The sequence below is a fragment of the Sinocyclocheilus anshuiensis genome, unplaced genomic scaffold (genome assembly GCF_001515605.1).
Source record: "Sinocyclocheilus anshuiensis isolate Anshui unplaced genomic scaffold, SAMN03320099.WGS_v1.1 scaffold121, whole genome shotgun sequence".
Lineage (NCBI taxonomy): Eukaryota > Metazoa > Chordata > Actinopteri > Cypriniformes > Cyprinidae > Sinocyclocheilus > Sinocyclocheilus anshuiensis.
In genome coordinates, this window is record NW_015539856.1 from 866,527 (window position 1) to 879,279 (window position 12,753).

The 12,753-nt window shown below is 37.1% G+C and overlaps 1 protein-coding gene across 1 annotated transcript in view; it reads left to right on the forward strand.

Moving 5' to 3' along the window:
* Positions 1-2,110: 2,110 nt before the first annotated feature.
* Positions 2,111-12,753, forward strand: part of LOC107684857 (F-box/LRR-repeat protein 3-like) — an 11,621-nt gene continuing 978 nt past the window's right edge. The window contains exons 1-5 of the mRNA XM_016481230.1: positions 2,111-2,170; positions 2,355-2,576; positions 4,071-4,422; positions 6,344-6,466; positions 8,628-8,796. Coding sequence (XP_016336716.1) covers positions 2,542-2,576; positions 4,071-4,422; positions 6,344-6,466; positions 8,628-8,796 — 679 coding nt within the window. The 5' untranslated portion in view covers positions 2,111-2,170; positions 2,355-2,541. The remainder of the gene's footprint in view (positions 2,171-2,354; positions 2,577-4,070; positions 4,423-6,343; positions 6,467-8,627; positions 8,797-12,753) is intronic.

Here is a 12,753-nt window from a genome sequence, read left to right on the forward strand (position 1 = left end):
TCGTGTAGTGGTTATTTACACCAACAGAGGGGGCTGCGAGCTACACTGATTAGACAAGCATTAGCAGATCGATCTATGATCGATGACATATTGTTATCAAAAGGGACAGTGTTATTGGTCCCACCACGGTGGTCACATACTATTTATGTTAAATGGATAGTTCACCTAAAAATGAAAATCATTTCCATTTACTTCATTTAGGCTGGTTACTGTCATCATTTAGCTACCCACCCTCCACTTCTTCTAAATGAGTTTCTTTCTTTTATTTAGAAGAATGCTGGTACCAAAACAGTTGTGATATTCCATATTCCACATGTATTTTGTTATGTTTGTCAGGAGGCATCTCAAAATGTTTATCCCGTTTCTATGTATAAAGCTTATTTTTATTCCTTACCGTTCAAAAGTTGGGGGTCATTAAGATTTTAGTTAAGATTTTAAGTCAGTAAGCAACAAAAGATTTCAAATAAATACTGTTCTTTTAAACTTTCTGTATCGAAGAATCCTGGAAACAATCACAAAAAAATATGAAGCAGCACAACTGTTTTCAACATTGATAAAAATCAGAAATTTCTGAAGGATCATATGACACTGGAGTAATGATGCTGAAAATTCAGCTTTGATCACAGGAATAAATTAAATTTTAACATATATATTCACATAGAAAACAGTTATTTTAAACTGTAATCATATTTCACCAGTGTTGGGGGTAACTCATTACAAGTAACGCGAGTTACGTAATCAGATTACTTTTTTCAAGTAACTAGTAAAGTAACGCATTACTTTTTAATTTACAATAGAATATCTCAGTTACTTTTTCAAATAAGTAACGCAAGTTACCTTTTTTTTTTTCCAATGTATTGATTGACAGCTCTCCTGTCCCCATGTTGAGAGAAGTCAGAAGATGTTACTGTAGTTCTAAAATAAATATGAATATGCATTCATTCATCTCACTCACTCACTCACACACAAAAAAAAACAACACAGATTCAGTATTCCTCAAAATGAATAAAAATAATGCAACTCAGAATATGACGCAAACCTGCAATAATTAAATGTTAAACAACACAAATATGCTTTATGTATTTAATCCATTCTATTAACCAATGACTTTGCTTCTGACCTTCGATGATCCAGTTCTAATAAGCAAAAATTTCTCTAGATAAACATTTGTGTCTTTTTTATTGCTGACGTGTGCTGAAAATTCTACTGTACATACGTAAATGTACTTTCCCTTCAGCCTGAAGCTTATTCATTTCACTTTTGGTGTGAAAAGGCTTTTATATTTGCCAAAAATATAACTTTTTTATTTTAAAAACAAACAAGCAAGCCCTGTCCAGATTTAAAAAGTAACGCGAAAGTAACGCAACGCATTACTTTCCATAAAAAGTAACTAAGTAACATAATTAGTTACTTTTTTATGGAGTAACGCAATATTGTAATGCATTACTTTTAAAAGTAACTTTCCCCAACACTGTATTTCACAATATTACAGTTTTAATATTATATCTATTTTATTAGTTTTTTTTAACCATGTTTGTACAGCTGGTTGAACAAACTAACATGACTAAACAGTATTTTTTGGATGTCAGCTCTGACACTGATATTCCGATGATTCATATTCAGACTGGCCAGTGATCAGCTTGTGTGCTCGGGGCTTTACTTCCATATTACAAACATGTACATTTACATTTAGCAGACGCTTTTATCCAAAGCGACTTTCGAAGCAGAAGCAATCAGACCAACGAGAGAGCAACAATACACAAGTGTTGTGACCAGTCTCAGTCTAGCACAGTGCACATAGCAAGGTGTTCAAAAAAATAGACAGAATAGAATAGAATAGAATAGAATGGGCAAGTGTTAGTATTAATTGGTCAGGTGAACATATTCACTGCCAACGACAGTTCCCATGTTGTCCCGTTTCAGCCAACAAAACACGAAATCAGAGGAACAAGTTGTATGAGAACAGATATTCGTCAACACAGTCAGAAAGCCGAGGATGAGATGCAGGACGCTTTATTTACCTTGTCAACAGCTAGCACCAGATTCTCATTACACTGAGCTCCTGAGAGGCTTAACGCAGTGTGACGTTTCTCTTTGACACACTGACCTACTTTCGCTGAGAGACGCGTGTGCAAAAGCTACACTGAAGATGATATATTAACTCATGCAGGTAACCCAGGAAAACTTGCAATATTCTAATATATATATTGATATAGGCCTATATGATGTCTATAATAAAATAGAAGCACAACATAACAATAAATGTGCATGCACAGACAGCTGTAACGCATTGACTGATTCATTTACATGTATGCATTGATCAATCAAAAATACAAAAACACTTCTGATTTGAGGTTTGGGTTGTGTGACATTGAAATGGCCTCCAGTTGAGACGCGCCCTCTGAGATCCGTGTTTTCTCGCGCTCACGTACCAGCGCGCTTTATAACGGGACGCTGCTGAGCCACAGACGCATTCACAGACTGAGCATCCGCATCTGGTAAAACTTCGCAGCAAGGCAGATCAGAGAGTTTTGGGATGGTATGCCTCTTTATGTTGACGAAGAAGCTTGGAACAAGTGAGTATGATATTCTACAGCCATATGGGTCGTGCAGAATATTGATAAGTTTGTTGCTGAGGTTTGGGTTCTATAAGATATAGGCTATAGAGAGGAATACATGCCATACTGTATTTTGATGCTGTTTTTTAGTTACAGTATTCCTCAAGTAGGCTATTTACAGAATATATAATACGCCTCCACACACACACACACACACACACACACACACATGTTGTGTTTCCATGTTTTATGGGGACATTCCATAGGCGTAATGGTTTTTATACTGTACAAACTGTATATTCTATTGCCCTACACCAACCCTACCCCTAAACCAACCCCTCACAGGAAACTTTGTGCATTTTTACTTTCTCAAAAAAAACAAATTCTGTATGATTTATAAGCTTGTTTCCTCATGGGGACCTCAAAAATGTCCCCACAAGGTCAAAATTTACTAGTATTACTATCCTTGTGGGGACATTTGGTCCCCATAACGTGATAAATACCAGGTACACACACACACACACACACAAAACGTATTGCACCATTAGAGAAAATGCTAAAATTAGTGAAAATGCTTATGTTGCATTCGTGTCTGATTTAATACTGCAACAGTTTCATTACAAATTATAGTGTCAGCATAACAACTTGGTTAGGCTATTTTGTTTTTAATGACTGCAGCTTGAGCTGCATGAACTCCAAGATTGTGTAAAACCTGATGATCATGTTCTCCAGCATGATTCGAGAATTGTCCAAAAAGCATTATGTACTTCAGTGGAAGAAAAAAAAACATCTTTTAACTTCACAGAGTAGGCTACAGTAAAAGTCAGATTTTTTTTTAGTAACTTAGAAATGGCATCTTTGCTTATAACGTTTCTAAATCTAGAAATTTGCAACATTTTAACAACCTATATTATAATTTATTTATCTATATTTTCACTATGTCCTGTACTGTATACGTAGCATGCCATGAATATACCGTTCAAAAGGTGTTTTGAATGTTTTTGAATGAAGTTTCTTCTGCTCACCGAGGCTGCATTTCTTTGATCAAAAATACAGTAAAAATAGTCATATTGTGCAAATATGATTACAATTTAAAATAGTTGTTTTCTATGTGCATATAGTGTAAAATGTAATTTATTGCTGTGATCAAAGCTGAATTTTCAGCATCATTACTCCAGTCTTCAGTGTCACATGATCCTTCAGAAGTTATTCTAATATGCTGATTTGCACTGTAAAAAATAAATCCATAAAATAACAGCTCATTACACATGACGTTATCTATTAATTTTACGGACATTTCTGTTAACTCTAAAACACAATGCAATGAAGTATGAAATTCAAAATACTGTGTGATATTCAAAACACCTGTAAAAAATAAATACGGAAAAATGCCTTCAAATTATACAGTATATTGTGCCCTATTTTTACAGATTTTTTTTTAGAGTGTGGTTCAAATGATTTTCGGGGCCACTGTAGTTTTGTCTCTGATTCCTGTGGTTTTCCACTGAACAGGATGAAAAGGGGACGATCAAAGTGTCAGAGCTTCACCCCGTCTGAGGGCAGAAACAAGAGACACTGGAGTGTCACGCCAGCATATGTCCAGAGACCCACAGAGGAGACGTGGGGCAGCCTGCCACACCACGTGGTCCTGCACATATTCCAGTACCTGTCTCTGGTGGACCGGGCTCGAGCCTCTTCTGTGTGTCGCCGGTGGAACCACGTCTTTCACATCCCAGACCTCTGGAGGAGATTTGAGTTTGAGCTGAACCAGCCGGCCACATCGTACCTGAGGTCCACACACCCAGATCTCATCCAGCAGATCATCAAACGACACGCTCAGCACCTGCAGTACGTCAGCTTCAAGGTACGTCGGTTTAGAAACACTCTTAAAAATAAAGGTGCTTCACGATGCCATAGAAGAACCTTTTTGTCTAAATGGTTCCATAAAGAACCTTTAACATCTGAACAACCTTTCTGTTTGTTTGTGGCAAAAGAAGGTTCTTCAGATTATAAAAAAGGTAAGAAAGAGTTGACTGAATGGTTCTTTGTGGAACCAAAAATGGTTCTTCTATGACATCGCTGTGAAGAACCTTTTAAGCCTTTATTTTTAAGAGTGAAGGGTGATATTGTCACACCATACATGGAAATGATCTGTGTACAATGTATGGAACAGAATGACTCCGCAAAACCATGTGCATTAACAGCACTAACACTGCAAGAAGAAATTAAGAATTTTAGGCTCACCTAGGCTGCATTTATTTGATTAAAAAAATAGAGTAAAAACAATAATATTATGAAATATTATTAGAATTTAAAAACGATTTTTCTATGTGAATATAGTGTAAAATGTAATTTATTCCGGTGATCAAAGCTGTATTTTCAGCATCATTACTCCAGTCTTCAGTGTCACATGATCTTCAGAAATCATTCTAATATGCTGGTTTGCTGCTCTAGAAACATTTCTGATTATTATCAATGTTGAAAACAGTGCTGCTACATATTTTTGTGGAAACCATGATATTTGTTTCAGGATTCTTTGATACAGAAATAGAAGGTTCAAATGCATTTATTAAAAACAAAAATATTTGTAACATAAGTCTTTACTGTCACCTTTGATCAATTGAACATTTTCAATATTATTCAGTATTAATTCCTTTAAAAAAGGGTAATGCACTCGCACTGAGGATCACATTATTCATTCCTGCGATCACGATATTAGTTTGTATGATCAATGCTCAAAATGTCTTAAAACTTTAATGTATGATGTTGGAAAATATTCTAAATAAACAGTTTTAAAGATCCATCTGAGATGTTTGAATGTGTGCATAAAACTAAAATGTAACGCATGTACATTGCATTAAAGGGTTAGTTCACCCAAAAATGAAAATTAGGCTGTGTTTTACTCACCCCTGATGCATCCTAGGTGTATATGACTTTCTTCTTTCAGACGAATCCAGTCGGAGTTATATTAAAAATAGTCTTTGATCTTTAAAGCTGTTTCATGGCACTCAGCGGGTGTTGCATGCATCAGTCCAAAAGAAGTTAAATAAAAAGCACCCATCCATAAAGAGAAGTGTTCTCACACGGCTCCGGGGGGTGAACAAAGGCCTCCTGTAGCGAATCGATGCGTTTTTGTAAGAAAAGTATCCATATTCAAAACGTAATAATCACTTTAATCTAGCTTGTGCCAACAGTTGTACACGGAAGCAGCTCCGAGCGGATGGCGTATGAGTTCAGCTTTGCGCATGCGCCGGTGAGTCTCCTGAAAACCTTTGTTCACCCCCCGGAGCCGTGCGAGACACTTTTTTTTATGGAAGGGTGCTTTTTATTTCACGTCCTTTGGACTGAAGCAATGCAACACCCACTGACTGCAATGATAGAGCTTGAACGATCAAAGACAATTTTTAATATAACTCTGACTGGATTCATCTGAAAGAAGAAAGTCATATACACCTAGGATGCCTCGGGGGAGAGTAACACGCAGCCTAATTTTCATTTTTGGGTGAACTAACCCTTTAAGAAAAGAATCAAAACTGTCATTTTAAAGGGATAGTTCATCCAAAAATGTAAATTCTGCCATCATTTACTCACTCTCCATTTGTTCCAAATCTGTATTAGTTTCTTTCTTCTGTTGAACACAAAAGAAAATATTTTGAAGAATATTGGTACCGAAACATTTGCTGGTAGCCATTGACTTCCATAGTATTTTTTCCATACTATGGAAGTCAATAGCTATTTATTTTATTTCTATTCTATTATTGTGATTTTTTCCATGCACCATTCAGGTTGACAGCTGCACAGAATCTGCAGAAGCAGCCTGTAACATCCTCTCACAGCTGGTGAACTGCACGATTAAAACACTGGGTCTGATTTCCACAGCACGGCCGAGCTTCATGGACATGTCCCAGGTACTACAGAAACGTATTCACTCTTAACATACGACACTCACCAGCTGAATATGACTTCAAACATCTGTTTTAAACCCAGTCGCTAGTTGAGAAATACTAGAATGTCACAGTGTGGGTGTCAAACGTGGGTTTGCTGTAGTGTGTAATTTCACCCTCCACAAAATCCTGACAGTTTGAAACACGGCAGTATAACCAGTATTGAAAGTGACATGTAGAGGCGCGTTGTGGCTTACTTAGTCACAAAAGATTAAAAAACAAAAGAACGCCTGACTTCTTTATTTAACTACAGACTTGATGGAGGGAATTTACAGGATTAATCACACAATAATGTGACTTCCAGCTGGCTCTGCTGTTTGTGTCCTTCTTTCTACGTTCTGTCGTCACCGGAAGATCTGGATGAGTCAGTGCCCTCACCTAGAGGCTTGATTATCCTTCAATCGTCATTTCACTTTGTCTAGTGTACTCCGTTCAGGTCAGGGCCATTTTCTCAAAACATTCAGATGAGGACATAATCAACAGTACAAGAATAGAGCATAATAGTTGGGTTCCGGAAGTAAAAACTCAATTTTCTCCATAGGGAAAATTATTTTTAACAACAGCTTATAAAGCTTCAAAGACTGACCTACTGTGAGCATTGAGGTTGGTGTATGCTTTTGTTGAAGCCATCTGTTCACAATTATTTAAAATAATTGTGTTTATCAGCTGAATGTCTAGTGAAAAACTACATTACCCATGATGCTCTACAGAAAACTCCACCAATCAGACCTCAGGGAACGCCCACTCACATGAAGCGCCACAGTTCGTTTGCTGGCTTCCTTGGCTGTAATATGCTGTGTTTTCCACCAACTGGCAACCCAGGGTGTCGAAATCCTATTGGTTAAACTGGCAGTGGGCGGAGTCACACAGACCAAAACAAAACCAACATCCTGACAAGGAACACACATTTCAAAGTAGAATAACTGGCTGTAGCATTGTTTTTCAGAGAAACAAGAATGTGAACGTAGCATGTTTCCTAAATATCTGCAAACATATTATGGTATGTCCATGCTTTAATACAGTCAAAGATACCTACAGCACCTTTAAGTACACAGTCTTGTATCTTTGTATTTTTTTGCTTCAAATAAAATTTGTTTCAGTTGTGAGCCTTTCTTTAACAAAGACTTTAAAATCCTTATTGGGAAAAAAAAAATACTTCTGAAACCAGCACAGCTGAAAATGTGGGCAGACACTAATATACTCTATAAAAACAAAGCAAATATGTGACCCTGGAGCACAAAAGCAGTCTCAAGTCGCTGGGGTATATTTGTAGCAATAGCCAAAAATATACTGTATGGGTCAAAATTATAGATTTTTCTTTTATGCCAAAAATCATTAGGATATTAAGTAAAGATCATGTTCCATGAAGATATTTTGTAAATTTCCTACCATAAATATATCAAAACTTAATTTTTGATTAGTAATATAAAGGCGATTTTCTCAATATTTAGATTTTTTTGCACCCTCAGATTCCAGATTTTCAAATAGTTGTATCTCAGCCAAATATTGTCCTATCCTAACAAACCATACATCAATGGAAAGATTATTTATTCAGCTTTCAGATTATGTATAAATCTCAATTTCGAAAAATTTACCCTTATGACTGGTTTTGTGGTCTAGGGTCACATATTACTAACACTGTCCAACAGTTACACCAGAGGATAAAGTCCCAGAAGGAGCATCTGAATGGCTCAAAACTAGTGTTAATGAATGGACTTACCATTTAAACTAATCAAAATGAGCTTGAAATGTCTTAAAACACAAAATGATCTTTGAACGAGTCTGTTTTAGCCACTACTGAGCTCAGTTCAATTAAAGGTGCACAATAAACAATACACGAATCATGGTTTTCAGTGTACTGCATTAATGTCGTTTTTTAAAGCAATGTAAAAACACTCAATGAGATGTTGTTTTCATAAATTGTATGCTTAATTATTAAATTTAATGATGTGTTTGTGGTTTTATGTTGATAGTTCTGGACATGTTTGAAAATGAACCAGCATGCCCACAATACAAACATCAGCATAGCAGGGTGACCTCTGTGAAATAATGAAATGAGCTTGATGTAAAGGGTATGAGAAGCCCGCGGCTCTGACTTTGCCTGTCTTGTCTGGTCTGTTCTCAGTCACACTTTGTCTCAGCTCTGACGGTGCTGTTTGTGAATTCCAAGTCCCTATCCTCTATAAAAATTGATGACACACCGGTTGATGACCCTTCCCTGAAGGTACTGGTGGCCAACAACAGTGACACGCTCAAGCTGCTGAAGATGAGTAGCTGTCCTCATGTGTCTCCTGCAGCTCAGTGCATCACCGTCTGAGTCACGCCAGATCTAATATGAACATATGAACTTGGTTTCAAGTCAACAAGAAATCCAAATTGACCCGTTTACTTTTTAATATACACTCCTGGACTTATTGTGCATGAGTTTATTCATCAAATTCATTTATATGCAATGGAATATAAGCTAATATAAGTCATGCCACTGAGGTACATACTTTAAACTTGACCAAAATCAAACCTGCACCACTGGTTGTTGATACTGATTTCATTTGATTGGGAACAGCCCTCCAGTGTCTTACTATTCAAATTTGATTAAAGGTGCAATAGGTGATTGTCTTCAGAAATTTTTTTTGTTATGCTGGTTGAAAGTCTCTTCACATCCCGATAGCAATCATTAAGTTAAGTGGTCTAAATGTATTTATCTGTATATATATATATTCTGTGGAAGGCGTAGGACCAAGAAATGTTCGTCCAATCAAAACGTTCGGTCCGAGCGTTTTAATAAGCTTTCCTACCTGCCTGTCAACATATGTATTTGCATACCTCTGTGCACCCGGTTTGCGCAGACAGGATACGTCATCAGCGCATTCACGCACGCTGTGCAGACAGAGCGAGGATGGCAGACAAACATCAACAACCCGATATTCCTTCCTGGTACTGTAGTACTTTTAAAGTTTTCTCACCGTGAATGACACATGATGTAGCCCAGCGATTAATCCAGTCCTCGCGCCCCCCGCTCTGCATATTTTGCATGTCTCGCTTAGTTAACAAACCCGATTCAGATAACCAGCTTGTTAGAAGTGAGCTACGTGCATGAACTGTGTTCAGATCGATATGATCCCTACACAGTGTTCATTGCTCCCTACTGCCGCGAGGACTGGAATTGGGAACCGCTGATGTAGCCTATTGTAGTAATGTTGTCTCTGGTATTCTGGTCTGTGAGCGTATATGCGTTCAGGGGGCGTGGCTTTGGACGGTGATTGCAGGGAGGGTGGGACGTTCGCTTTCAGTGCTATCAGGCTAAAGTTAGCATTTTCCAAGATCTTTTACTGCACCTTTAAATGTAAGAATTCAACACAAAAGATGATGCATACAATTAATTAGGTTAGAAAAAATTGGCCTTATAAAGGTAAAAATGCCCATAAAAGGTATAAAACAATTTAAACTTATAAGAAAAGTTAATTTCTGTTACTGCTGCAAACTAACCACCGTACAGAATATGAAGAATATCAAACGTTTTTGGAGTCAGCTGTCCAGGGCAATCCTAAAATGCCAACATAATAACACACTCAGCACAACATCGGCTAATTATAGTTATTGACAAAATTCCAGAAAATATCTAGATATAATTTTTTTGTCAATATCACACACCCCTGTTGTCAAGTGTGTCATTTGGGACAGGTCCGTAATTAAAGACTGAAACACACACTGCACCATTTACGGCTGTCCCAGACAAAAGATTGGCACCTTGAAACAATTGTGGTGATTTCTGTGATCGTAAATCCCAATCGGTCCTGTGTTGTACAGTGAGAGAGGTTAAAGATGGCTGTTGTCACGGGGCGTTTCTCAATATGCTTTCTTAAACGATCTTGCGTCCTCGTGTTCTCGCTCTATGTCATCATTAACCGTCGAAGTTCAATTCTAATACTCAAGAACGCAAGTACAGAGGACGCATGAAAGTGCCCGGATGTGTTTCTTGATACCAAGGATGCATCGAATGCAGACTTGAGAGAATCGAACCGTTAGAAATCCCAGAAGACGCTGCGGGCGGATGACGTACGGAAGCCTGTAAGCTTTTAAACTTCTCACTGCAAGCCTGTAAATACGTGACGGCTCGTGAAAGTAAGCACTGTCATTTTGTTTTGCATAATTTAAATAAAGCGATAAATACCTGGAAAAAAGCCTGTCATGCTTTTTATTGGTATACTTTTTAACAATGATCATTTTAACATTGACAAAATATAGCTAACATTAAATATACATGCCTAAGCCTAATCTTTTTTACAAATGCATATGGTAAAATAAAAAGAATAATATAAATAGTTCTCGCTCTATGTCATCATTAACCGTCGAAGTTCAATTCTAATACTCAAGAACGCAAGTACAGAGGACGCATGAAAGTGCCCGGATGTGTTTCTTGATACCAAGGATGCATCGAATGCAGACTTGAGAGAATCGAACCGTTAGAAATCCCAGAAGACTTTAAACTTCTCATTCTCGCTTAAGAGATTCCCACTGCAAGCTCGCAAATACGTGACGGCTCGTGAAAGTAAAAAATGTTTCTTTTGTTTTGCATAATTTTAATTAAGTGATAAAGACCTGGAGAAAGCCCGTCATACTTTTTATTGGCATATTAAAAATAATTTTAACATTTAACATTTTAACAAAGAATGTGTCCTAATTATTTTCACAAAAACATGCTGTAAATAAAAAGCTAAATAATATGAAAATATTGTTTATAATTATATGAAATAAATGTTTTTAAAGGGTTATGACATTTGTTTGTGATGTTGTGTTATTTACTGTGCATTGCGTGCTTCTGTCTCGCTCCTAATAAAGTGCTGGCTCAAGCTCTTATGCCTTCCTCTTTTGCCGCTTTAGCTTTCACTTTTTTTCATAAAAACTCCAACTGCTAAAGTGTGATTTATCATGCTCTTAGCGCATACTGATGACGTTTTTTTCTTCTATAGTAACGTGCGTCGTATCGTACGAGTCAATAGGTGTCATCATCATACAGTCTACACACATGTCGTAGCCAAGTTTATTAGATCCATGTCACACAGTGTGACATGCAGTGATCTTACAGGATTGCTAAAATCGTGCAGTGTGTCTCGGGCTTTAAAGGGGTCATCACATGCCCATTTTCCACAAGTTGATATGATTCTTTAGGGTCTTAATGAAAAGTCTATAACATACTTTGGTTAAAATTTCTCAATGGTAGTGTAAAAAACACCCTTTTTACCCTGTCAAAAACAGCTCTGTTCACAGCGACCCGTTTTGGTGCATGTCCCTTTAAATGTTAATGAGCTCTGCTGACCCCGCCCCTCTCTTCCGTGGGGTGACCAGCCATTCTCATGAGACTGTAAACTTTAGCCGCATTTAGCCACGAAACTTGCTAATTAGCACATTATTAGTAAAGGCGATTTGCAAAGATTCATAAAAAAACATTATACTCACTTCTGGAGGTGAAGCTGGATCACGAATGATTAGATACATTTAAGTAGATCGGGGGTGCATTCCCTTCAAAAACAGTAATCCACTGCGTCTTCAGCGGCTCAGATGTAAGGAGTAAATGATGATTGCCATGTTCATTATTACATCCAACAACAAAACAACTCAATCGCTCAGGAGCCATTCTTCTCTACACTTTCTTTTCATCTTGCCTCTGAACGATGCATATTAAAGTAGTGTTCATAAGCGCAGCTCTGCTTTGTTTACAGCAGTAAACACTGTCATTGCTGTTCATGAGCGCCACCTGCTGGCAGAGAGTGAATCTGCGTCTCATTCAGCTCATCTACTGTTTCGTTCAGATGTGTTTTATGTTGTATAGTTTCACAAAACTGAAGTCAGACCATTTTGTTTTTGCTTCAAATATCGGAATTATACAATCTAATTTAGATTAAAAACTGCTCATGTTGCATGTATGCAGCATCTTTGTTTGGATCGTGATTAAAATGCAGTGGTTGCCTCTAATTTTAAATGGAAAGCGCACAGACAAAGCCTTAGTTTGTTTATATGAAGAGATTTATTTTATTTGTGTAACTTACTTATTTTCTTTGGGGTTTGTTTTAAAATTTCAATTTAGTTTTGTTATATGTCAATTTCACAAAGAAATGTGCAGCAATAGCCTAATAAAAGGACACCTTTTCATTTACTGTATAATGTCTTCAATCTCATTTTGTTAAAAAAAAAAAAACGTGAGAAAATCGAATCGTGAAATCAAAATCGTGAATCGAGTGAATCGTTACATC